This window comes from Biomphalaria glabrata, chromosome 11, assembly GCF_947242115.1.
Source record: "Biomphalaria glabrata chromosome 11, xgBioGlab47.1, whole genome shotgun sequence".
In the NCBI taxonomy this organism is placed as follows: Eukaryota; Metazoa; Mollusca; class Gastropoda; family Planorbidae; genus Biomphalaria; species Biomphalaria glabrata.
Window position 1 is genome coordinate 38,668,495 of NC_074721.1, and position 26,869 is coordinate 38,695,363.

The 26,869-nt window shown below is 36.0% G+C and overlaps 1 protein-coding gene across 4 annotated transcripts in view; it reads left to right on the top strand.

Moving 5' to 3' along the window:
• Positions 1-26,869, top strand: part of LOC106052884 (uncharacterized) — a 58,420-nt gene that overhangs the window by 17,031 nt on the left and 14,520 nt on the right. For 2 of the 4 annotated variants that reach the window (XM_056045615.1, XM_056045618.1), the window contains exons 2-12: positions 2,940-2,988; positions 5,785-5,861; positions 6,013-6,178; positions 7,743-7,849; positions 8,649-8,781; positions 9,497-9,630; positions 10,518-10,588; positions 10,802-10,839; positions 18,037-18,099; positions 23,321-23,344; positions 25,868-25,884. In XM_056045615.1, coding sequence (XP_055901590.1) covers positions 2,940-2,988; positions 5,785-5,861; positions 6,013-6,178; positions 7,743-7,849; positions 8,649-8,781; positions 9,497-9,630; positions 10,518-10,588; positions 10,802-10,839; positions 18,037-18,099; positions 23,321-23,344; positions 25,868-25,884 — 879 coding nt within the window. The remainder of the gene's footprint in view (positions 1-2,939; positions 2,989-5,784; positions 5,862-6,012; positions 6,179-7,742; positions 7,850-8,648; positions 8,782-9,496; positions 9,631-10,517; positions 10,589-10,801; positions 10,840-18,036; positions 18,100-23,320; positions 23,345-25,867; positions 25,885-26,869) is intronic. The other 2 variants (XM_056045616.1, XM_056045617.1) reach the window with 2 other exon arrangements.

Below are 26,869 nucleotides of genomic sequence, written 5' to 3' on the forward strand. Positions count from 1 at the left end.
CATCTCTGGGTTATTTGCTGGGTTTGAAACATGTGGTTGAGAAGTGAAGGATATTTGTTAAGAGGAAGAAAAACTTTCTTTTGAAGCATAGGTTTTTCTAAGTCTTCTAGGTCTTCTAGTATGTAATCTTATCTATAGAAACTGGCAATTCATTGGACATGCTATTTATGACCTATTTTGTGGAGAATGTTGACCAGCCAATAAAGATTTAATTATCTTAACATAATAGAAACTTAATCCCCCCCCCCTCACCTGCCAGTCGGAGTAACATAGGTTTAATTTTGAGCAAACAATTTTATTTTAACTTTGATAGATGAAGTTATTATTTATTACATATGTTAATAGAAGAGGCAGGGCCCAATGGAAATAGATGAAGTCAATGCCTCTAGCTGAATTCAATGACAGTATTACGAAATTAATTTTGATAATTTGATGGAATAATTTGCGCTCCTTATTTTACAATTATTCTTGTTCAGGAACACCTGTTTTATAACAACAATTTTATTTTGGAATCGTACATCCAAGAACGAATTGCACATTTCAAAAGTCACATTATGTATATCGATATTATGATGAAAGTGCTACAGATTTCAAAGATTGCGCAGATATGTCTGCTCGAAATAAACTTTTTTTTTTTGGGGGGGGGGGTGACTTTCGAAAACCCCTGACCACATGGCATTATAAAGCCGCAGAGAATCTGTTTCCATTGGGTACGACCATTTTCGGTAATTTTATATGACACTAGGGTAAGAAAAAAAAAAGGATAATCATTTCCAAGTACATCAATCTAAATTTCTTTCTCAGTTTGACATGAACCGGAAACGGAAGTCTAATTTAGTTTGATAGGACGTGTTTACTTTAGACGTCACAGACCCTCACATTTTCATATCTCACAATTCCAGCATACATACTAAAGGTCGACCTTCTCAGGTTTCTATCTTCTCTGACCAGTAATAACCTTGTTAATATTTGCTGACTATTTAGCTGCCATGATACACATAAGCTATGGCTTGGTTTCCAAACCGGGGAGTCCTGGGATTTTTAATTTCGGTATCTTTAGGGCGCCTCTGAGTACCTGACATAGTTTTGGAAAAGTAAAGTTTGTCGTTATGCTGGCCACATGACATCCTCGTTGGTCTTTAGATTGCAAGGTCTGAAGGGTAATTTTTCTTACTCTTATCATGTGTTATAATTATAGCAATCTGACACAATCACCGCTGTGGCGTCATTACAATATTTGTAACGATAATGTCATACTTTTCTAATGTATTATAGGCTTGTCTTACGAGTCCAAATAGTAATGAGGAGTACAGTGTTTCACGTGGCTACGTATTCCCAAATGCGACCTACATAGTTTGCTACATATAGCGCAGACATAGCCGTTTTCCACCGGTGGTCGAATTAGGTTCTTTTTTCGCCGTCTGTGTCTGTCCTCGGCCTGGATTTTCTTTTGTCGCAAATGTGTATTCCGCGCCCTATGTTCGAAGTGTTTTATATTGCACAGGGGCGTAGCTAGGAAATTTTTCATTGTTTTTGGGGGCTGGGGGGCTTGACTTCTTTGTGGGTCCCTGCATTGTGCGTAATATTTAATTTTTAATGTTAAAACACTTATTTTTATAGGCCCCCCTCAAATTGGGGCATGGGGAGATCTTCAAATTATCCCCCCTCCTCCCCCACCCTAGATACGCCACTGATATTGCATTTGGGAAACAATGGCTTGAGAGATAAATCCCCAAATATTATCTCTACTCAATCTTAGCGGCCCCATGGCTTATTAGCCATTGGCTCTAATGGAATCATTCCGCCTGGTCCCATGACCGCTAGAGGGCGCTTGAAAGAAAAAAAAATCGAAAAAAAACAGTTTTTATGTAAGAATTTCAATGTATGGAATTTATATCATATAGGACTTGCTCGTTAGCCTTGGCTGGCTATCCATCTAGTAGAAGGAAAACCCTGAACTTGCAGCTCTACCCAAATGTGTGAAAGTCTTCGTGAGTCAATCCTAAGGAAAAATCCGGAGCCGATGACCCTCGGGAAGCTTGCCACACTTGGTGTCACACCCTCAGGGAACCGACGCCGCTGATCCAAAACTGCATTGGCACTTGCCGTTCTTCTGCACACATCAGATACGTGGGGGGGGGGGGGTGACTGATGTGTGGGCGACATCGGCCCGACTATAGCTAAAGCCGAGGCTTTCATCTCATTTCTAGGAAATGATCCATTGTCGCTTGATGACTTAAGGAGGCCATAGTAATGGTTTGCTAAAAGACGTTACTGAATGACACGGAAATTTGTTAAAGTAATAGCTGCTTGGTCGTATGGTATTCGCCCTGGACTGTCGTCTCAGCACCTCGGGTTCGAACCCTGTCCGCTGCCATCCCCCACCGTCCGGGGGTAGGTTTGGGACCAGGATGTAATATATTTTTTTTTTGTAATTCTGAAGGAACATCCGAAACATTTTTTCCAAACAAATTATATGAGGTGCTTGAATCGGAAAGCCTGTTTGTAAATATGATGGTGCATTCATGGTGACTTTTTTTTTACATGTCACAATCAACCTACGGGATGGGTGCCCACCAACATATTCTCGAACCCTGGCGCACGGGCCCCCTTGTTACGCCACTGTCTTTACCTTCCCTCAGTTTCTGAATATTATAATGCTTTAACTCTTTCACTCCTAACTGACGATACCAACGTTGATTTGACCCTAGTACATTAAATTAATTTTTAGTTTTATAAACTTTAATTTGCGTTCTATAAAAAATAGCCTGCATTCTTCTCTAATTATATGCCTAATTTAGCATTTCCTAATTACATATTTAAAAAGTTATTGAAGTTTAACTACTGAAACATAAATTAGCAAAATGAATGATTCCATCGGAACGTTGAAAATAATTACGGAGAGAAAGAGTTAATGATGTCTGTGTTTTCCTTTTCAGAAACTAGACAACGAAAGAGAGAAACTACAAAGGCCAGAGAGTGAAGCATGTAAGTTACGTTGTCATGGGCGGAGAGCTCTGTGGGTGTGAGGGAGGGCGAGAGGAAGATCTGGTGGTCCCATTTTAATTAAGTCTGTCTGTCTGTCTGTCTATCTATCTATATATCTATCTATCCAATTTTATATCTATCTATCTGTTTACCTATTTATCTATCTATTTATCCATCTATCTATCTACCTTCTGTCTATCTGTCTGTCTATCTCATCAGCGAAAGGCTCATTTATCCTAAAAAGCTGTGAGCTAAGCGCTTCAATCAAACACAAACACACACATACACACACACAAAATGTATGTTTTATCCGATTCAGCATCTATTATTGGCGTGTCAGTTTGAATTTTTCTTAGAAGGCGATTCTCTTTCTCGTGACCTACTGCCACACTATTGCGCTCTGTGCACATCATAAATTGTATTTACAAGTGTGTCAACCACATTGGACCTGAAGAGTTCCAATTCTCATGGTTCACACGAGAATAGAAACTACTGGTTGCAATTTAACCTTATCACTAGATAACCTGGAATGGTCCGGTTGATAATCTATTCTCGACCTTTTTTTTTTAATAAAAATTTTCAATTTCATTCCAGGTATATATATATATGTATAAATATATATATTAGTCTTGCACACGTGAGAATTATATAATATTTGAAAACTAAATCCAAACCTGTCAAGTTAAATTGCTTTAGAAAAACACATGGCGACGTATCAGACGATACGGAAAGGGGTTGGGAGACAGGGTTAAAGAGTCTCGTATTATATTACTTTCAATCAAGCTTAATCTCTTGTCTTTTTATGGCCGTTGCAATGGCAATAACACGTGGTTGGGGTATAAAAGCATGGTGTTTAATTTTGCAGTATATATTGCAATACGTGTCACGCGTGACATGTACAATCGATCTCTGACCAAAAGACAACCACAAAGAGATCACTACACTTTTAAGAAAGCCCTAGATTTAAACATAATATCCGGCTTTCAAAACTATTTATAACAGTTCTCGATTGTTGGTCACGGACCATAAAGTTTTTTTTCCCTGGATTATTTCCCTTTCTCCCACTTGACATTGTACTCCGAGTAGTCAACTTGGCGACGCTTACATCCACGTCCGTGATTGAACACTGGTACGATATATCGACAGCGTATAAAGGTCTTTGGATGAATAAAAGTCATTCAGATTGTATTCAATGCCCAACCTGACCAGGCGAAATGAAAAAGGGATTTACCTTCAATTCTGATGCAGCCACCCTCGAGCGTTTAAGAATGCAGAGTATTGTGATCCCAGACTTTACAGTTTTCAAGCATTGTTATGCAAACATGTCTCCCTCTCACACAAATTCACACACACTCATCCACTCATAATAGTCTCCCTAAAATCAGCATAAACTCATATACACAAAAAAAAAGGAACTGTATTCTGCTTTTATTATTTATGTTTTTAGACTATTTAATTTAATATCTGATTTTTTAAATGAGTGCATTTCTAAGTGGCAGTAAAAATTGTAGATTTTCAAGCAACAGTTTTGAATCTTAAGTAGTTGATATATTTTAATGCTTAAAGTCTTTCGGGGCACCTGTTGGTGGTAGGGATCCAAAGACAGCAAACTATTTCGCACCATGAACGCTTCGCTATTGAATATTGATGGAGAAAGGGCCATATTTAAGTAATAGGAGGCCCCGGGGTCGAATCTTTGTGGAGGCCCCAACATTTTTTTCAAAGGCTTTAATAAAAATCCACCTATTAATAAAAAAAAATACTAATACCTTATCTAAAATTATGCCATATTATACAAGAAAGAGAGTACATTCAATTGCATTAAATTTTCCTTCGTTTCAAAAAATAAAATTATTTAATATGCATATTTTAGTAACCAAAAAATTTTTTAGGGCTATGCAGCATTGTAAATCCGGAGCTACTGTATTTCCTGACCCACAACATAATAAATACCCGTCAAATTTTGGATTTTTCTCTTTTGTGGGTTCTCCTTAATTGTAGATTCCCCTAGGCAGTAGCCCTGCCTGCCCGCCCTTAAATCCGGCCCTGGATGGAGACCTACCGGCTTTACAGTAGCAAGCCTAGGGGCGGAATCTCCCAGTGGAAGTTGGGGTGGGGTGGGGGGGATGAGAATACATTGAGAAAAAAAAGTAAAAAATGTGTTACATCAAACTCTATTTCTAAAAATGATTCCATAAAGCTGGTGTTCTTTATTTACCAGAGAGATGCATTGTAAGGCAAAGGGCAATAACCTAGTATTGATCCCGAATAGGATTGTTTATAGAGTAGCGTATCCTTTTCCTTTTTCACCTGCATTATTTCTCCCACATTAAATTTATTTGTCAGTAGGCAGTTTAATATTTTCAAGATGACATGATTATCATCAATTTTAGATGCCAAACAAAAGGTGTTAGGTTCGCGTTTTGAAAGGGACTTTTGTTTTTACTCATTTGTCTTACGTTTAAAAAAAATGTGCTTTAAATAAAAGTACCATATGGCATTCAGTTAAGTAAAAGTGGCCAGGCATATGTCAAAAATTAAAAATAAATAAATTCCAATGTTTATCAGATGTGTCCATAGACTTTATATATACTATATAGATCTAATATATACCTCTATAGATATGTCCTACTGTGGCTTAAATTAAAGAAGTCTTTTTGTAGCTTTTTTTTTTTTGTTGTTGTTTTTTAAAGAAAATTCTTGAGAGATGTTTAGAATTTGAAGAAAGTAGCCTAGTTTTTTTTTTTGTTCAAGTTTGGCTAATCTAGACTAGTTTTGTTTTCTTTTTCTTTTTAGCTGAAAATGGCTACGAAAGCCAACTCAAACTTCAACAGGCTATGCTCAGGAGGCAAGAACTTCTAGACAAAATTAGAGTAAGCCTTAGTTACAAGAGCCTAACTGTTTAACATTTAAATACAATATTTTAAATATTACTGTAGATCTTACCTGTAAAGATTTAGTTAAATAGTTTTGATATTTAGCCTAACCAAATGTACTAAACTAACTCAGTAACTGTGTTCACAGCAAGAGCAATTAGACGACAAACGACCTCGAACCTACACACCTAGAAGGCGATACACACCATCTTTATTATTACCTCCACCATCAAGGCGGTCCCTGCCTGACATAAATACCAAACAATATCATTTTGGTTACTACGGCAACGGCAATAATAATACTAACAACACTGGTAAGTTACATAACGGACCTCATTCGCTAATCGTTAACAAACAACGTTAGCCACATGATATACAAATTATATAATAGACACAGGCTATCACGTGACAGTTTTTTTTCTTTGTTTTATCAATATTATCATGTGGCTAAATGTTGTTTGTTAATAATTGGTGAATGTGGTCCATTACGTTAAATTGCTCTTTTTTGGAAAAGGGGGTGGGGAGTTTGAAGGTCGAACTATGATTTACTAGACTAGATCTAGATCTAGATTTAGTACTAGATTCTAGATCTAACTGGAGGCATGATGGCTGAATGGCAAAGGGCTTGTCTTCCGAAATGGGGGTTCCGAGTTCGAGTCCTGATAAATACTGGTAATTTAAACTTTGGGCGCCTCTGAGTCCACCCAGCTCTAATAATGGTTACCTGACACTAGTTAGGGAAAAGTAAACCCTCATTAACTGTGTGCCTCAGAAACAGATGATTTTTACATCATCTGGATCTGCATTATAGACTCTTACATATAGATCTAGTCTATATTGTAGGTAGTCATATCAAGATCTAAATATCTTTAGCACAGTGGACTCTAATTGTTGATCGTTGATCAATGTTTTATTAAAGAGATTCACTTATCTTATCTTAGATCTAAATTACAAACTGTTTCTTTAAGTTCAAAACAGAAGATAATTAGAATATACTCTTTGTATTAGATCTGTTGCTACTTTACGTCTTTGACAGACCATGATTTGCCAGGGGCACAAGGCCACAGGGGAGGAGCGGTGGCTGAGTGGTAAAGCGCTTTGACTTCCGAACCGGGAACCGGGGTTCGAATCCTAGTGAAGACTGGGATTTTTAATTTGGGGATCTTCAGGCGTCTCTGAGTCCACCCAACTCTAATGGCTACCTGACATGAGTTAGGGAAAAGTAAAGGCAGTTGGTCGATGTGTAGGCCACAGAAACAGATGACCTTTACATCATCTGCCCTATAGACCACAAGGTCTGAAAGGGGACCTTTACTTTACTTTACAAGGCCACAGGGGCGTAGCTAGGAATTTGTCATCATTTGGGGGCCTGGGGGGCTTGACATCTTTGGGGGCCCCAGCATTTTGTATAATATTTAATGTAAAAAAAAACACTAATTTGGGGGCCCCGCTCAATTGGTTGCCCAGGGTAATTTTCAAATTCTCCTCTTCCCTCCCCCCCCTCCCCCCTAGCTACGCCTCTGCAAGCCATATATATGATATCATATAGATCAAAGGATCTTGCCTTGTAGATCAAATTATTAAAGGATTGTAAAGCGTGACATTGTTTTAAGTTATTGTTACAAAAGTAAATAAATGGTGAGAGTTTGAAAAGGTGATGTCAGTTTTTATGATATCATTAATCATCTACTATATAGATCTATTATTTTAGTTTACATTTTTTAAAATGTTTCTTATTTGTTTTGTTTTTATTATAAAAAATAATTTAAAAAAAAAAATTACATTTGAGCTTTTATCTCTTATCTTTGGGGATGGTGCTGCTAGTTGGAGCATGTTGTCATGGAAACAATATATTCTCCCTATTCTCTTCAACTTTAGATATGGCCCAGGTGAAACATATCATAGAGCACCAGTTTAAACAAGCCCCACAGCCTAGTTACTCACTCCCCCCAATACAGACACAGGCTATACAGCCAATCGTTCAGGTAAGTAACACATATTTATTTTTGTCTTACATCTTAAAGTGGTAAATATTAAATTGCCTCGATTTAGGACTCTATTTTATTTTCTCTTGGGGGGGGGGGGGGAGTCTTAACAGTTGGTCGAGCGGTATGCACCCTGGATTGTCGTCCGGTCGTCTTGATGGTCCAGGGTTCATGCCCTGCATGCTGCCATCGTCCTGAGTGAGGTTTCTTAATTTTGTTCTTAAAATGTTGTACATGTTACGAGTGTTCCTTCAGAGTTGAAGATAATTTACTTCCTAGAGCAAAGCTCCCGCAGGGTCACGGGGGGATGGCAGTGGGCAGGGTATGAACCCAGGGCCATCTAGAAATCTGACTGACAGTCCAGCACACAAAACAGGACTATGAAGTAGATTATCTTTAACTCTGAAGGGGCAACTGAAACATGTAAAACAAACAACATTATTTTAAGCATACAAACATTGATATTTTAAGTAGAATATTAAAAGCTACATTATTTCTGATTTTTTACTATTTACTTGTTATTCTCTAGTAACATACAATTTGTTCAATGGTATGTCTTGAAAACTCTTAGGTATCAAGGTATTGCTTCAACTTTTATTTCGAGCACTTGTTTTTTTTTCAAATTATTTTGTCTTTTCACTCTGCACTGGGCATTAATAGTTCTATAGCTGGCCCTAAACACTAAAATCTGCAATCATTTGCATGGTGGGGAGAAAACGCTTGTCAGGGGGAACGACTCTGAGAAAAGAAGTGTTTCACCTCATTGCGCTCTTTTTTATTTTTTTCTTCTTCTTGGTAGCCCCTAATTTATTTCCCACAGCCTGTGGCCCAGACTGAATTAGTTCAAATCCCAGCCGTGCATCAAACGTTGGCCTATCCTGCACTTACAGTACGTTCTACAGACAGGAAGGACACTATGTTTAATAAATCAGGTGAGTTACAACTGGGAGGTGAGTGATTCATGCTGACTTGACCCTGATGAATGGTATTTGTTTACTTTTTAAAGAAATATTAGGGATTCCTAGCTATTCCCACCATGTGAGGAGTAATGCTTGGATATTGAATTATTCCTTTTTTTTTAAATTAACACATTTCAATAGCCTGTTCACTCACAATTGAATGCTAAACCTCCATATAATAAATGCTCTTTTGCAAGATCTAAGAAATGTATACTGATATCATAATCCAGTGTGCAAATTTTGTCTTTTTAGATCTATAATTTTCATGTGAATAAAACCTCCCCAATAATAATTTGAAAATTAATATCAGCAGTAGCTTCCAACAGACAATAATATAGTGTGAGATCGGAAAAAGGAAAAAAAAAAAAAAAATATATATATATATATATATCCATAGTGTATGGGGGAATAGAATGCTAAGCTTATTCACTGAAATAAAAAATAATCTATAAGTTTAGTAAACTGATTTAACAAATCATAATAAAGAACAAATCTTGTCCTAAAAAAAAAATTGGCAGTCAATAAAGGCAGTTGGCCTCATTGGGGTAAAAAAAAAATATTCGTTTCAATAATAATATTAAATATATCATGAAAGGAGGACTATATTTTAAAGAATGGTAACCTTTAAAGTATTAATAAATGTTACAAAAGAAGTATATATAGATATGATACTCCCTTTGTGTTTCAGACTTTATGGACATGATGATGCTTCAGAATGCACAGATGCACCATATGGTGATGCAGCAGATGATGTTGCACCAGCTACCAGGTGCTCGCCCAGCTACCATGCCATTTGTAGAGCCAGCCGCTCCTGTGGCACTGGTAGGTTTTGGCATTGTTTAACAAATATAAGTTCCATTTGAAATTTAAACTTTCTTTTACAACCTAATCAATTCTTACAACATAAAAATAAATATATTTTAATTTAAGGATTCTAAATATTTCTTCCACAAATTTAACTAAAGATAAATAATTTACATCATTTACCTAATGAAGGCACCGTGCCTGAATGTAAAAGTAATTTACTTCTGAGTCATAGGGTCCCCGTTTGAATCCTGATGACGACTTGGATTTTTTATTTCAGGATCTTTAAGGCACCTTTTAGTCCACTCGGATCAAATGGGTAACGGACATTAGTTGTGGAAAAGTAAATGTGTTTGTTCATTGTGTTGGCCACATGATACCATTGTTTTTATTACACCAAAGAAGAGAGATTGACATAAATGTATAAAAAAAAAGTTTGCCAAAGTAAAGGAAGAAACAAATAATAATTTTAAAGATAAAAATTAAACTCAATTAAACTTTGTTTAATTCTGTACAAAAAGTTTATTTCTTACAGTTGACATTAGTTTAGTCTCATGCATGACGGTGGTTATTTCAATCCAGAACTTTTCTTGGAATAAACCCAACTTTTAGATGAACTTATTATATTTGTTGATTTTATTTTTAAAAATTACATTTCTGAACTTTGAAATATTTATTTTTATTTCCTTGGGAAGCTAATTTTTTTTTGTGGTCATTTCTAACTATATTTACTTATATTTTTTTTTTAATACTTCACTTTCGGTATTTAGAATTAATGCCAGTATTTGTGTGAAAATTATCATTTTTAGGTGAAACTGATTCCTGCAAATACATTACGATTAAAAAAAAATAAATAAAATAATGATTTCAATATACAAACTCACTTTTCCTTTTCTCTTGAACAGATGCGGCCAGCCCCATCAGTCTACCATCACCACATAAACAGTCAACCAAATTTTATGCCGCCCATGGACTAGTAAGTGTCAATAGAGTGTACTCTACCTATTAGTTTTTATACTTATTTTACCCTTATTTACTTGTATGCGTCAACTTCTAAACTAATATATTCATAAACTGTAAAAGTATATATATAAAAACTTTTTAAAAATGTCCTTCCCCACTATCCCTTGTTTTTATTTTGTTGGACAAATATATATCTGTATTTCCTTTTCTTTTTTCTTGTTACCAGTCGGGGTATGGGTGGTAATGGTGGATATTACGGTCGCAGTAAGTACATTTTTTTTTTTTCATTTTTAATTTTTGTTATATAAAACTAAATTTATTTTTTTTTACAGTTTCTAATTAGCAAAGAGTTCCATATTGTATTTTTGTGTAGAAAATAGTTTAGATTTAGTGGCACATGTTTATAGCAGGATAAGGCTAATCCATCACACTTTTTATACATCACTTGCATTTATTATATCGCAATTATTTCATGTTTAATAACTATGCAGATGCATTTGTTGTCATTCAGGTGTTTTTTAATTTGTCAGAAAGCATAAAATAAAAAAGAAATAGTAAGTAATAATATTAGGAAAAATGGCTCCAGTTAGAATAAAATTTGAAATCAGAATAAATTCCAGAAACAATTATCAGACCTTTAAAAAGCTCAACCCAAATAAATAACAGTGTTAATGTATTATATCAATTTTTCTTTTTGTATTTTAAGATTGCAGGCACCATATTTATTCTCTAAAAATTTTAAATCACGCAACTCATTTTTTTTCAGTCCTTTTTTTTTTTACAGTCGATTGAGCTTTAGAAATCATGTGATCTGAACCAGCCAATCATGAGAGGCGGCTGCTAGTAGTTAAAATTTTGCTAGTAAAAAAAAGTCTGTATTATCAGACTTTTAAGTATAAAATAATAATTATAATAATGGAGCCATCTATCATAACTTATTTTTTCTTCTTAAAAAAAAATTACGAAAAAAAAAAAAAAAAAAAAGCAAAACTAAACCTTCAAATTTTAGCCAATCAAATTACTGTAACAATTGCTTGGTTAAAATAATTCTAAAGAACCAATCAAAAACATCCTTTCTTTTGTTTCATTTCAGACTTCAGTAGCACAATATATGATGATGGCTCCAATTATTATCACTACCACTGAGAGGAGGGAAGATGATTGGCTGTTGCCTAGTGACAGGGACACACCTCTCTCTTTTGAATGGCTGGGGATGATCATGTGCTATTTGTTGTTGGGATTTTTTTTTCCTAAGTAACAACTGAAGCTCCTTGGAAACTTAATTTCCAGTTTTAAAAAGACATCTAGCCATCATATTTCAGGAGAACTTATGACATTGTATATAAATATGAAATATTGATGTTTTATGTATTAACTTCTATGTGATACTATAATGATTTTTTTAATAACAAATTATATTATTGTATTCGCCATTACATATATAACACATTTTTGTAATACATATGCATTACCTGTGTCTTTTTTCTTTTACGCTTTCCGACATTATACAATCTCAAAGAAGAGAATAGCTTAAAAAAAAAGAAAATTTAGCTCGGGTTATAAATGAGTTTTTAGTTTATTGAATATGTACATTCAAATAAATGTTTGAAAAATCATTTACAGGGTATAATAAAAGATGACACTTAAGCAGTGATAATTTAAAAAATAATTCACTGTTTTTCATTGGCGCAATAAAGTCTAGAAGTTTTCTTTATCTAATTCACCATGACATTTTCTCAAAGTTATTGTCACAATTTGTGAACTAGTTTTTCTTCACAACAGCTGAGGTGCAAATATTTTAAAATTAAATTTTTTTTTTTTTTAAACAATCTTTCATTTTAAGTTTTTCTGATCAAACTGACCACTGGTCAAAGAAAATAATGTGTAAAAGGGGGGGAGGAGACGTAGTCTAGTCTTTAATGTTGAGTATTTTCTTGTGCTCACCGCTGACCACCGGTCATTGTGCTCCAACAAAAGTGCCTCTAGAGAAATATCTGTTGACTTGTGACGTGATCATCTTGTGATACTGAATTGTGATATTTTTATTTGTGCATATGATTCAATTAATATTAAGTCAATCGTAATAATTTTGTCGACTTAAGCTGCTGTTGACCAAACTTTATTTAAAGATTCTCATAATTTAAAAGATAGGTATCTCTATTTGGAGTTTACACGGGTAATAGTATAAACTGATTGATAGTAAACAACTAACTTTATCTTTTGAAAAAAAAAATTTTTTTAAAATTTTTCTATTGTTTTTTTTTTACTATTTAAGTTTCTCTGCTAATCATGACCTATTGATTTTTATATTTTCAAACAAAATTTATTTAATATACAGATCGTTTCATGATCTATTTTGAAAGAAATGATTGAAAGTAATCCCTGTAAGTGTTGGTATCATTAAAAATTGTCAATAAATAAATACAAAGTTTAAAAAAATAACAAATTTCTGTATGCAAGTATTATCACAGCTGAACAACGGTCAACAGCAGATGTAGGCTACATATAATTATATATGTAGGTCAAACTGTCTCAATTAGGTTTATTGTGTATCTGAGTGACATCATTATGTATGTATGCTTGTTAGTAATTGTTTCTTTTATTTTCTTCCTGCCTTCACTTTTTACATTTGTATATTTTCTTAGCATTGTCTGTGATATTAATCAATGATTTTCGTACCTGGCATTTCAAACTTATACTTTGAGGAGTCAACAATTTTTTTTGATTTTACTTGAAACAAAATGACTAAATAATAAAGATGTTAAAGAAAAAGAATACAACCCAGGCCAATAGTGTAATTTACATGCAGGCATAGAAGGACAGGTGGTGTAGCAGCAGTGCTAAAGGCTTCTTAGTCAACTATCTGGGTTCTTTTCCTTTCTCAGTATTTGTTAGTATTTCTGTATAAGGAGGCTTAAGGTTTAGAAAGAAAATTGACCTGACGACATTAAATTTACATTCATGCAAAGTTTCAGTTTAAGAAGAAGATTGTTCATTGTGCTACCAAATCCTCTCATAACACAGAAAAGTCTTGTTATACAACATAACACAGAAAAGTCTTGTTATATCACATAACACAGAAAAGTCTTGTTATATCACATAACACAGAAAAGTCTTGTTATATGACATAACACAGAAAAGTCTTGTTATATCACATAACACAGAAAAGTCTTGTTATATCACATAACACAGAAAAGTCTTGTTATATCACATAACACAGAAAAGTCTTGTTATATCACATAACACAGAAAAGTCTTGTTATATGACATAACACAGAAAAGTCTTGTTATATCACATAACACAGAAAAGTCTTCTATCTATATAACAGTGGTGCTCAACGTTTTGTCAGTACCGAGGGGGGGGGGGGTGCATGCGAATTGCTGATACCCTTGTCACAGGTCAAATCACTGAAAAAAAACGACATTTTCAAGCCCTATGTAACTAAGCCTCTGATACTTAATTATATGATGTGGGCAGGGCTTTAGTGGGGAGTTGATGCCTCTCTGTCAAGCATGTGTGCTGTGAGCAGGAGTTTAGTTGGATTTGGATGTCTCTTTGTCAAGCCAGAGGGATGTAGTCTAGCTATCAATGCTACATAATATAAAAATCTTTATGCTTTTATCAATCTTTTATTTACCTGTAAGTTTTGATCTCATTTATCTGTACGTTCAGTTTCATTCATTGGATCTGGTGTCACTCAACCATGTCTGGGACTAAATGCAACAAAATTTTTTTTTATTTCCAATCTCAAGATATGAAAACATATGTGTGGCAAATTTTTAAAAATTCGATACTCATAGTTTTTTAAGAGGTTGTGGTGGCTAAGCGGTAAAGTGCTTGTCTCCTGCATTGGGTGTCTGGGTTTGAATCCTGGTGAAGACTGGGAATTTTTATTTCGGGATATTTGGGGGCCTCTAGGTACCTGACATTAGTTGGGAAAAGTAAAGAAGGTTGGTTGTTGTGCTGGGCACATCACACCCTTGTTAACTGTGGGCCACAGAAACAGATGACCTTTACATCATCTTCTCCATAGATCACAAAGTCTGAGGGGACTTTTTTTTCTTTCCTTTACTAATAGTTTTATATCAACAGTGTTTTTTTTTTTATAATTAATATTCTTTTCTTGTTTAAAAAAAACTAAAGCATTTTTTAAAGATTCATTCTATTTGTTCTATTAAATCAATTTCTATAGCTTATTTTTAAAAGCTCAGGCACATATTAGAAAAAAAAATTCTTCTGTTATAAATAAAATTTCATATTTTCATATTCATTTACTGACATTGTTTGTATTTGGGTCATTGGCTAGAATTAATTTTTTTCTGTCCGTGTGTGTGTGTGTGTTTTAGCTTGTCAATATGTTTTATAAAATTTTACTGTGGAAAGTCTAAACTTGTTTAGTGCAGTCATCACACAATTATTTCATTTTGTAGAGAATTAGGCTTTTTTTGTTCTTTCTTCTTCATCTAAATTTAATTCCAACTTTTGAAATCGATGTCAAATTTCACTGTTATAAATTTAATTATACTCTTCAGTTTAGTAACTATTTTATTCTTCATCAAGTCAAATTTACATAATACGACTTCTTCGGACTGAATTATGACAGTCTCTTTATTGACTTTCAAAATTTTTTTTTCTTTCCAAGTTTATTATTTTTATGAAATATTTCTTCAAAATTATTTCTGTTAAAAAATTTGAAGATTTTATTTTCTTCTATTATTTATTTAAATATTTGAAATGAATGCTTTCTGGTAACATTAAAATACATTGGAATAATAACAAAAAAATATTTCTTTTTTTTTTCATGTATATATACCAGTATAAGTACTTTTTATTTTGCTATAAGTAACATTTATTTTACATATTTACATGTCTACAAATTGGATTGCATTATATTTTTACGATTTTTTAGTTAACTCTTTCTCCCCTAACTGACGATACCAGCGTTGATTCCACCAGATTGTGGTAGATAATTACGGAGAGAAAGAGTTAAGACATTTTTATGGCAATTCTAGTTAATCTAGCGATGTCCAAAAACTTTTTAGAAAGACGAAATAATCTTCTTTTTTGAAGTAACTTCTGTATTATATAAGATCTATTCCTGGCACAGTGTTGGGGAGGATTCAGCTCCCCGTCGCCTCAGGGTGGCGTCTCCGTGGAAACGTCAAGTAGTGGAACTAGATAGGCTAAGAACGGGAAACGAATAGGGCCCCGAAAGGATACCCTGGCTGAGTTTTTTGGGTTATTTTTTTTATCTCACTCGGGGTGGGGATGAAACAAAAGCCAGCACCCCAGTCCAAAAAGTCCGCCACACCGTTCCACATAGGGGGGCGACATCAGAGTCCTGTAACTTGAGTGGCGGTCAGTGCACGGGACGTGGCGGTTACAGTAAAGGAATATGAGGTAATCTCCCCATGATTAGCGCTGCACTCGGCCATTTACATCGAGTGGGGCCCTGGAACGAGGCGCTGTGTACGCGGTACGGTCGCCTTACTCGCTCCATGGCCGTTACTGCTGGGGGCCCTCTAACAGGACTTGGGGGGAAGAGCTCCCTGTCCAAGCCTGTTCGTTGAATAAAAGATCAACAGGATAATGGCACCTTCGGCGCTGATTCCCAACTGGATTTGATCGAAGGCACAGTGTTGAAAAAAAAATCTCACTGACATATGAAGATGCAAAAGTTGCATGACATTGTCTGAGCAAGAGAGATTAGATTTTGAAAACCCGGATTTGGGTATTATAATTATTAGAGAAGATGATTAGACTGGAGCTCAATTAGTCCTTATTGTTATTGCAAGCTGCAAGTCCGATTTCGCTACTTCTATTTCCACATTAGAGTCATTCTGATATCGTATATTATTTTTATAAAATAGGTAAACATTTTACTGGGCCGGATATAGCCCTCGGGTCGTAGTTTGACCATCACTAATCTGACTTGTAAACGTACTTTAGTTTTTTAGTGGAATACTTCTCAGTTAATTGTGAGCAATAAGTTATAATATTCTTTTAAAAAAAATTAATTTGAGATTTTTATAAAAAGGGGGGGGGGGGTTCAAATATATAAAAAAAATCCTCAGTATGTATGGATGATAGAAAGATTAATTTATTGATTAATTGATTGATTTTGTTTGGCATGTCATTTCTCTGTCCACTGGCTAATACAAAGATTCTAATGACTGGTGCATTGTTCCAGCACAGTGGTTCCCTTTTTTTTTTAAGTCATGAAGGACAGATGAATTTCCGACACCCCTACTACGGGTGGTGTCACCGCTTAAAAAAAAAAAGTAAAAAATGAACCCTGCGGGCTTATAATGTTCAGAAGGGATTATAATCACCACGTCACAGGCCCGTCGTTGTCCGGAGCCTTATTTTGAGAACCACTCTGCTTTAACTATGTCGTGTGTAAACAATTCTTGGATCAATGGAATTGTGAATTATAAAGTATTACAAGGCTATAAAACACAAGACAAACACTGAAAATATTTTGGTCCTCGGAGAAAGCAAGGTTGACGTCATTCATTAATTGTTCATTACTTCTGGATAATTAATTGTCCAGACGTGCATCTGCAAACACTTACTAAAAATTTAGCGTCCGAGAAATCCACACAAATCAGCAGTTATCCATAAAAGAGGTCCTTTGACTATGGATCGCTGAAGAAACAAAGTAATTGCCCCACCAACAGTCTTCTCAAGACTTACACAACACGCACTTGATAGTAATTTGTCTATTTAATACTGTATACAGACTAGTGGGAACATTATTATTATTACATTTTTCTACGTCATAAGTATGGGCTTTGTTTTCCACATGTCCATCACTGTCCACAATCCATGACTGAGGGTATCCAATGATGATACATAAGGAATGTAATTGCAATGCTGTTATTGGTTGACTAAGTTGGGGATATATTTGTTTTTTGTTGTTTTTTTTTTTAGAGGAAATTTGAGCTATTCAGTTTTAGCTTTGTCATCATATGAATTCTTGGGCCTTACGCCTCTTTTCTTTGCCTCTTTTTTTTTTGGGCCCTCCTGCCTCTTTTGTGGGTTTTTTATTTAAATTTTTATTTTATTATTTAATTTTATGTGTAGGATCTCACATTTGACAACTATTGAATCATAAAGAATTATGGGGATACGTTACTTTATTTTTTTTAGAGGGTTACATTTGATTTATTGTATTTTAAATGTGTCTTTTTTTTTTATTATTCAGTACTAAAGAGATTGCATTGCCAACAACACATAAGACACTAACATAAGTTTACTGTTTACACAACAGTTCACGTTAAAATTGTTCATAAACTGTCCACACTTGACGATCACTGGGTTGTCCATTGTCCTTTGCTATTTTACCCACGATCTGTACCGGTGTAACTTTAAAAAAACAAGGGTGTATTTTTAAAAAATATTATTGTAGTTTTTGTGGTGGAAACACTATTGCTTATTTTGTGTACTATTGTTTATTAGGTTTAGGGCGACGTCCATTCAACCGCAGATCAATGCCACCCATAGGGAACAGGGCGCCTGTTGGTAAGTAATGTGCAAAACATATTAAGCCTTTTTTTTTTTACTTTAAGCCTTAATTATCCATCCATCCCAGTGGCGCTACAGCCAATGGAGGGCTCTGGCCTGCTTTAACACATCCTTCCATTCACATCTCTCCTGGGCCTTTCGTCTCCACGCCCTAACCCCAAGCTGCTTCAGATCTGCTTCCACGTCATCTATCCATCGCATTCGGGGTCTGCCTTTGGGTCGCCTGCCTTTTGGTTTTTGCCTGTATACGATTTTCGCCCCTCTGTTGTCTGACATTCTTTCAAGGTGACCTGCCCAACGTAGTCTGTTCTTTTTTATTTCGTTCACTATTGGTGGGTCTTCATATAATTGATATAACTCATGATTAGTGCGTGTCCTCCACCCTGTTTCATCCTGTATGGCACCATAGATTTTCCTAAGGATTTTTCTTTCCCAAGTGTTAAGTAAATTTTCAGATGTCTTTGTCAGTGTCCAGGTCTCACTTCCATACATTGCTGCTGGTCTTATTATAGTTTTGTATATTATTTTCTTGGTTTTACTTGAAATCATTTTGCTCTTAAGTAGATGGTGGGTGCTATAAAATGCCCTGTTGCCTGCTGCTATTCTTTCCTTTATTTCTGTTAGTAGGTCATTTTTGAAATTAATAGTACTTCCTAGATATTTGAAAGTTTGGACGTTTTCAAATTCGTGGTCTTTGATTTTGATATTTTGTCCCTCTGTTTGATTGTCTCTTGTCATTGTGATGTACTTGGTTTTACTGTCATTGACCTCAAGTCCTGCTGGTCGAGATGCTTCTTCTAGTTGTATGAAGGCTCTAGCGATGTCAGAGGTTTCTTTACCCAATAAGGCAATGTCATCGGCATAAGCAAGGTATTGTAGAGGTTGGCTGTATATCGTCCTTGTTGGTTGTGGACCCATGTTTTCTCTCCTGAAGTAGTTAGTAATAGTTCCCCTTGTGTTTATGTGTATATTTCTTATAACTCTCTCCAGTGTTAATTTGAAAAGCATGCAGGAAAGTGTGTCTCCTTGTCTTAATCCTCGTTTAATCCTAAATTCCCGTGAGTGTTCTCCTTGTATTATGACTTTGCTTTTTGAGTTGTTTAATGTCATATGTATAAGTCTTGTCAGCTTATTGGGTATTCCAAAATCCTGTAGAGTGTCATATAGGTATTTCCTTCTGATACTGTCATAAGCCATTTTATAGTCTATAAAGAGTTGGTGGATTGGTATGTTGTATTCATGGCATTTTTCTAGTATACATCTTAGTGTGAAGATGTGGTCGGTTGTGGATTTGTTGGGTCTGAAACCACATTGGTAGTCACCTAAGATTTCTTCTGAATATTTTCCAAGTCTCTTAGTTATAAGCCTAGACAGTATCTTATAAGTCACATTTAGTAGAGAGATTCCTCTGTAATTACAGCACTTTAACTTGGATCCTTTTTTTGTGTATTGGGGTTATAAGAGCCGTTTCCCATTCTGTTGGTATTACTTCTTCTTCCCAAATTCTTGATATTAGTCTGTGTATTTGGGAATGTAAGTCTTTCCCTCCATATTTAATTAGTTCTGCTGTGATTTGGTCCTCTCCTGGTGCTTTGTGATTCTTCATGGTCCTAATTATTTCTGATGTTTCAATGAGTGTTGGAGGGTTCACTAAGGGATCTGGTCCCCCATGCGGCAGTTCATATTCTCCATTGTCTCCATCTTCAGTGGTATTTAGGATCTCCTCAAAGTATTCAGCCCATCTCTCAATGACCCTGCTGTTTTCTGTAATAAGCTGACCATCTTTGTTCTCACACATGTGTGATCTAGCTTGAAATCCGTTCTTTTCATCTTTAATTTTCATATACATTCCTCTCATGTCTCCCTCCTTTGCTAGTTCCTCAATTTTAGTGATCTTGGACTTTTCCCATTCCCGTTTTTTCTTTCTTACAACTTTTGTGGCCCTTCTTCTTGCTTCATTGTATTGCTGTCTAGTGTTCCTGGTTTCTCTCTGTAGCATTATCATTCGGGCATTGTTCTTCTCTTCTATAGTTTGTCTGCATTCATCATCATACCACCCTATTTTCTCGTTCTTTATTTAAATCCAACTACCTCTTCTGCTGTTCTTTTGATAGCATGCTTTATTATTTCCCAATGCTCATTTATGTTAATTTCGCAGTCCTTTTCTAATGTTGTCAGTTGTGTTTGGAGTGCCATTCTATAAGTTTCTGCAACAAGTGGATCCTTTGTGAGTTTTTGACTATCATATTGCTGTGCTCTCTTTCTTTGGTAATTGTGTATGGTACTTATTCTTTGTCTAAATTTAGCTTTTACTAGTAGGTGGTCTGAGTCAGCATTAGCTCCTCTGAAACTTCTTACATCTAGTATGTCTGATCCATGTCTCTTATCTATGAGTATATGATCTATTTGATTCTGGGTGTTGCCATCAGGTGAGATCCAGGTTACCTTGTGAATATTCTTATGTTGGAATTTTGTGCTGCTGATAGACATTCCTTTTCCTGATGCAAAATCCACTAATCTTATGCCATTATTGTTGGTCTCTTCATGTAAACTTTCTTTGCCAATTATTGTTCTGAATGCTGGTTCCTTTCCAATTTTTGCATTGACATCTCCTAGGACTATTTTGATGTCATGCTTTGGCGCTTCATCATAAATTCTTTCCAGTCCATCATAGAAGGCTTCTTTTGTGTTATCATCTGCATCTTCAGTAGGGGCATGAACATTGATAAATGATATGTTGAAGAATTTTCCTTTCAAACGTAGTGAGCAGAGTCTATCACTTACAGGTTTAAATCCAATGACATTACCTACCATTTCCTTTTTAACAGCAAAACCTGTACCTAAGTTGTTAGTGCTTCCACCACTATAAAATATAGTATACTCCTTGGTTCTGAGAATGTCCGAGTCTTTCCACCTGATTTCCTGTAGGGCTGCAAGGGGTATCCTATATTTCTTTAACACTTCAGTAAGTTGGGCTAGCGCACCTGCTCTATAAAGGCTTAGCTCGTTACATGCCGCAAAACAAAAATCATGTCCTTTTCCAGGCCTAGGTCGTTTTCCATTGAGATCTGTACGGGTTTTCTTGTGTGTATTAGCTTTCGTAACAGTATTTTTTATATGACAGAGTTGTTAGCCCTGTGCATAACCATCTGGGGGGCTGCCCCTTTCAGCTCTCTGGATAGCTGCCTTTATTTTCGGGTAAGGTGCCCTAGCCTTTGTGGATCCCTCCACTTCCTGCAAGGCAGCAGGTTTGATTTTGGTCCACCCCGGGTATTTTATTTCCCCGGTACCCACCATATCTGGAGGGCATTCCCCTATCCGCCACCTGGGGAGGCGCTCGATGGGAGATCAAAAACTCCACACGAGTAAGCCTTAATTAGTTTGCTTTATTATTATATACTTCATAACTGGGTGACCAGTTCGATAAAGTAGTTTACAATAAATTGTATCGAGACTCGAGACTTATTTTTACAAGCACGAGCAATGCTTCCTAAACCTCGACGTGGCGGTAGGGTGAAAAATGTCGTTAGAGGAGACGAGTAGGCCAGTAGCGAAGCGAAATCAAAACTTTCGTTGGGAACACTAAGGACCGAGTCCATTGCACTGGCGGGGATGGAGGAAAGCACCCACAAACATACCATTATCCACACACTGTTCCTCAATGGGCCGTATTTAAGGCGGACACCTGCATGCTGATGTGGTACAGAAAAAAAGAATATGGGGAAGTTTCACCGGTGAGATCGGCCTTCGGCCTCGCCTCTGACCCGAAAGTTTTGGCATACCATCCATCGGTAATGGAGATGCAAAAAAAAAAAAAAATCTGCTAGGATCTTTCAAACAGGCAGATAGAGGCAAGTTTTCGTGGGCCTGGAGTTTCCAGAGTCTTCAACTCAACTCTTAGCGCCATTGAAAAGAAACCCACCTCTAATGACTACCTGACATTACTTTGGGAAAGTAAAGGCGATTGGTCGTTGCGCTGGCCACAGGACACCCTCGTTAACCTTATCGCTCGCGAGAAAGATGAACCATTTTATTAAGTCTTCTGTAATAATACTGCAGTGTATTGTTTTTCTGTCTCTGAGTAACTGAAAATATTTTAAAAATTCACTGCTTCTGGAAAATACAATAAACATACATATAGAAAACCCTTCTGGAAAAAAAACAAAACAAAGGAAGTTTGGGTCCCGAGGCAGCTACAAATAAAAGACAAACAATTTAAAGAAGTGAAACAAAAGCGGCTTATAGTTAATTTATCTGTCCAATGTGGTTGTTAACCAAGACAAAGACGGCAATGAAACTATCTCCTCTTGTTTAGAAGCGCGGGAAATTGAAAAGAGGCGGTGTCGTCTAAGATAAATGGGAAAAGGAATAGAAGTGTTTTGGTTGGTGATCCCGTGTCTGAAATGTAAATAAGTAAAAAATGTAACAATTTAAATATGTATAGCGGCGCGTTGGTCGAGTGGTTAAGCGTTTGGCTTCCGAACCTGAGGTCCTGGGTTTGAATCCCGGTGAAGATTTTTTTCCCAGATTTTGAATTTCGGGAATTTTAGGACGCCCCTGAGTGCACCCAACTCAAATGGCTACCTGACTTTAGTTGGGAAAAGTAATATATATATATTTCAATATTTGATCAATATATGTAAGAACAATATAGTACTTGCGACCATCGAGACGACTGTCTTATCTTATATAATACAGAGCGCAAACCACGCAACCAGGTAACCGCATTCTCCTTCATTATATGTACCTGAAGTAGTGGTCAGTTTGTTAGCCCATAAGTGACTGGTCAAATTTGTAGAACCGTGCTCCATTCGAGATATTAATTAAATAAGATGACTTACGTTAACTCTTTCTCTCCGTAATTATTTTTCCACGTTTTGGAAGGAATTCTTCATTTTGCTCATTACTATTTCACTCCCCTGTTATGATTGGGCTTCAATAGCTTTGTTGTTTGTTATCAGAAACTGTTGTATTTGGTCTAGAATTAAAGGGAAATGCATGTTCTTTTTATAGAATTCAAAGTCAAGTTTAAAAAAGTAAACATTAATTTAATTTAATGAGGTCAAAATCAACAATGGTATCGTCGATTAGGAGAGAAAGAGTTAAGTTGAAAAAAACTGATTCTGTGACGTGTACCAAACCAGTACGCTCATATCTGTGATAAAACGATTTCTTTTTTAAATGATGTGTTTAAAATTATATGTCCGGCTAATTGCAGATTCTTACTCTTACAGGACACCAGGTAGGTTAGCGTAACATATATACATGTAATTGAAACATATACCACGATATATGATTATAGCATCATCGTGAACTCTTTGGCGTTGCGAATTAACAGGGCACTTTACATATATAATGGCTTGGTATATAGGTTATGATTTCGTATTGAGTGGTCTAACAGAGTGAATTTTACTCTATTATATACACTGTAGTATCCTATTCATATCTCTGCACAAGTATAGTGTGATGATTTGTGCACGCATATTTATAATTAATATTATGTTATATTATTGTGTTGTTCTATTTCTTGCGAGATTTGTGCGATTTGCGACTAATGGGACTTTGCTTTCTAAATAACTACTGCTCTTAAAGGTTTTTTTTTCTCTTCTGGCCGTCTCTCTTATCCTCCTTTCTCTCTACTTCTCTTTTTCTCCTCTTTCTCTCTTCTCTTATCTTCTCCTTTCTCTCTGTCACTCACTCAATTTCTTATCTTTTCATTTATCTCCGTATCTCTGTCTGTCTGTCTCAACTTTTTAACTGCGCTCCCTCCCTCTTTATTAATTTATACCTCCCCTCTCTCTCTCTCTCTCTCTCTCTCCCTCTCTCTCTCTCTCATTAGCTTTCTCTATCACTAGTCTATCACTAGTCTTTCACAAGTCTGTCGCTAGTATGTCTCAAGTCTGTCACTAGTATGTCTCTAGTCTTTCACAAGCATGTCTCAAGTCTTTCACAAGCATGTCTCATGTCTTTGACAAGCATGTCACTAGTCTTTCACAAGCATGTCACTAGTATGTCACTAGTCTTTCACAAGCATGTCACTAGTATGTCACTAGTCTTTCACAAGCCTGTCACTAGTCTTTCACAAGCCTGTCACTAGTCTTTCACAAGCCTGTCACTAGTCTTTCACAAGCCTGTCACTAGTCTTTCACAAGCCTGTTACTAGTCTTTCACAACCCTGTCACTAGTCTTTCACAAGCATGTCACTAGTCTTTCACAAGTCTGTCACTAGTCTTTTACAAGCATGTCACTAGTCTTTTATAAGCATGTCACTAGTCTTTTACAAGCATGTCACTAGTCTTTTACAAGCATGTCACTAGTCTTTCACAAGTCTGTCACTAGTCTTTCACAAGCCTGTCACTAGTCTTTCACAAGCCTGTCTCTAGTCTTTTACAAGCATGTCACTAGTCTTGTAGAAGCATGTCACTAGTCTTTCACAAGCATGTCACTAGTCTTTCACAAGCCTGTCACTAGTCTTTCACAAGCCTGTCTCTAGTCTTTTACAAGCATATCACAAGTCTTTCACAATCATGTCACTAGTCTTTTACAAGCATGTCACTAGTCTTTTACAAGCATGTCACTAGTCTTTCGCAAGCCTGTCACTAGTATGTCATTAGTCTGTCACAAAGCTGTCACTAGACTTCCACAAGTCTGTCACAAGTTTTTAACTTTTCTATCACAGTGTGTCATTATCTGTGGATTTTCCCTAAGCCAATGTGCTCATCAATCTATCCTTTAATGATATTTCCTTGACATTTTGTCCACATGTCTCACTGACACTTCTTCTGGTCTGTTAAACATCTCCGATCCAGGACTCTTCCTTTACGCCTGCCCTCCATGTAGACCTAACCCGTGATTTCATTCTTCCTACTGTTGGTGTCCATCTTGAAGAATAGTCTGAAATCACTATAAAGTCATATAGTCACAATGTCATGCTTTACTTTCGTTTAGTCGAATCTATTTCTTCTAGTCGTTCACCAAGGAAATAGATTTTTATGCATGCTGATTGTCACCTTTTCTCTGTCATTAGGTGATTAAAATTTGACCTACATTGCAGACATTTTGACGTAGACGTTATGACTATTATAACTAACTTGTACTTACACAGTGTGATCCCATGTAGCACACAGTACTCACAGCTTCCTTCGTGTCTAACTTCAATGTCATATCCAGAGCCAGCGCATGGGAGTTCGAGTCCTTGGACCTACAAAATACATAATAAGGTTCAACAATTTGTAGATGGGTGACCCATTCAGTCGCGGGCTTTTAAGAGATATCTTGAGATCGCCTTTCCCTCCCCCTCCTAGCGCCGGCTTTGGACTACTTCTCGTTTTTACATCATTATGTGTGTATTAACTCTATTTATTCACTTTTCAATATTCTTTAATCATTTTTAAAATGTTCGTGAAATTACAAAAATGGTTAAAGAAAGAAAAAAAATTAATGTATTTAAGCAGGGACACTACTTTCGACCACTAATTAGATCGAGAATCTAGTCACAACCAATATTTAGTGGTGCTTCTCATTTAGAGCTTCGTCTAATTCTTATCAATAAAAATGACCGGAGGCTCATCGCGAATTAAACTTTAGTTTCAAAACTGTACAAAAATGAAACAATTTCATTTGTTGGGGTAACTTTGTTAATATTTGTATTTTTAAGTAAATCTTTTGCCTTAATTGGAAATAAAAACCCAATGTTAAAAAAAAAATTGATAGAATCATTAATTTAAAAAAAATGTTGATATGTTTGTTGTTGTTTTTATTTCAGTTGTCAGGACGGATAATGTAAGTGTCATACTTTTTTTTTTCTTTCATCTAATTTCAGAGCAATAGGTGCAAAAAGCGGTGCTCATAGTCTTTGGTTTGGGAGGGGGTGGGTAAGGGATTACACCTAAAATAACTAAAATTAAAGTATTCTATATCGGAATATGAGGCAAAGCGCAAGTGGTTAGCGCTGCCTTTTGCTGCTTATAGCGAGCGGTTCAAGGACCGAGGCGTATTGCGCCAGTTATATGGTACGACAAAACCCAGAAGTGGAACTCAAAGACTTGACTTTGGGGTGAAGAACTCCCGGTCCACGCCCTAGTCGCTGGATAAAATCTTTTCCAACGACTTATCGTGATAATGGCGCTATCAGCGCCCGATTCCCTACTGGACTTTTTTCGAGGTATCGGTAATTACTTTAAATTCCCCTCTTTAATAATTACGTAAGCTTATTGAAACTAGATTACATTGATGAAGTGTGTGTGTGTTTTGTTTTGTTTTTCCTTTGTGTACTCTACAAGTAACTCTACAAGTTTACCACAATGTAATGATATAGAAACAAAAAATTAAACAATCAGTATATAAATATGTGTATATATTATATATATCTAAGCATGCATATTTGTGTGTGTAAATGCGTATGATGCTTTTGTAAACTCTGCGCTACTTAACATGATCAGGGTTATGGAGTGTGTGTGTGTGTGTTTCTATGGTGAAGGTGGGAAGAGGTTAGGGGTTTTGGTTGTGAATAATGCAGGATAAGCGGTATTGTCGTCAGCGCTCTTCGGTAGGACAGACGACTCCAGATTGCCAGAGTGAAAAGACGTGTTTTTGTAGGGAGCTAGACTTTGTTCAAAATACTACTTTATATTGTTCCTAAAGTCTACTACATTTATCTATTTCATCTCAACTTGAATGTGTCTATATTAGGGGTGCACCGGATAGTACTTTTTGATATTCGGCCGGAGCTGAATATTGCCGAATAGTAAAGAAAATGCCCGAATAT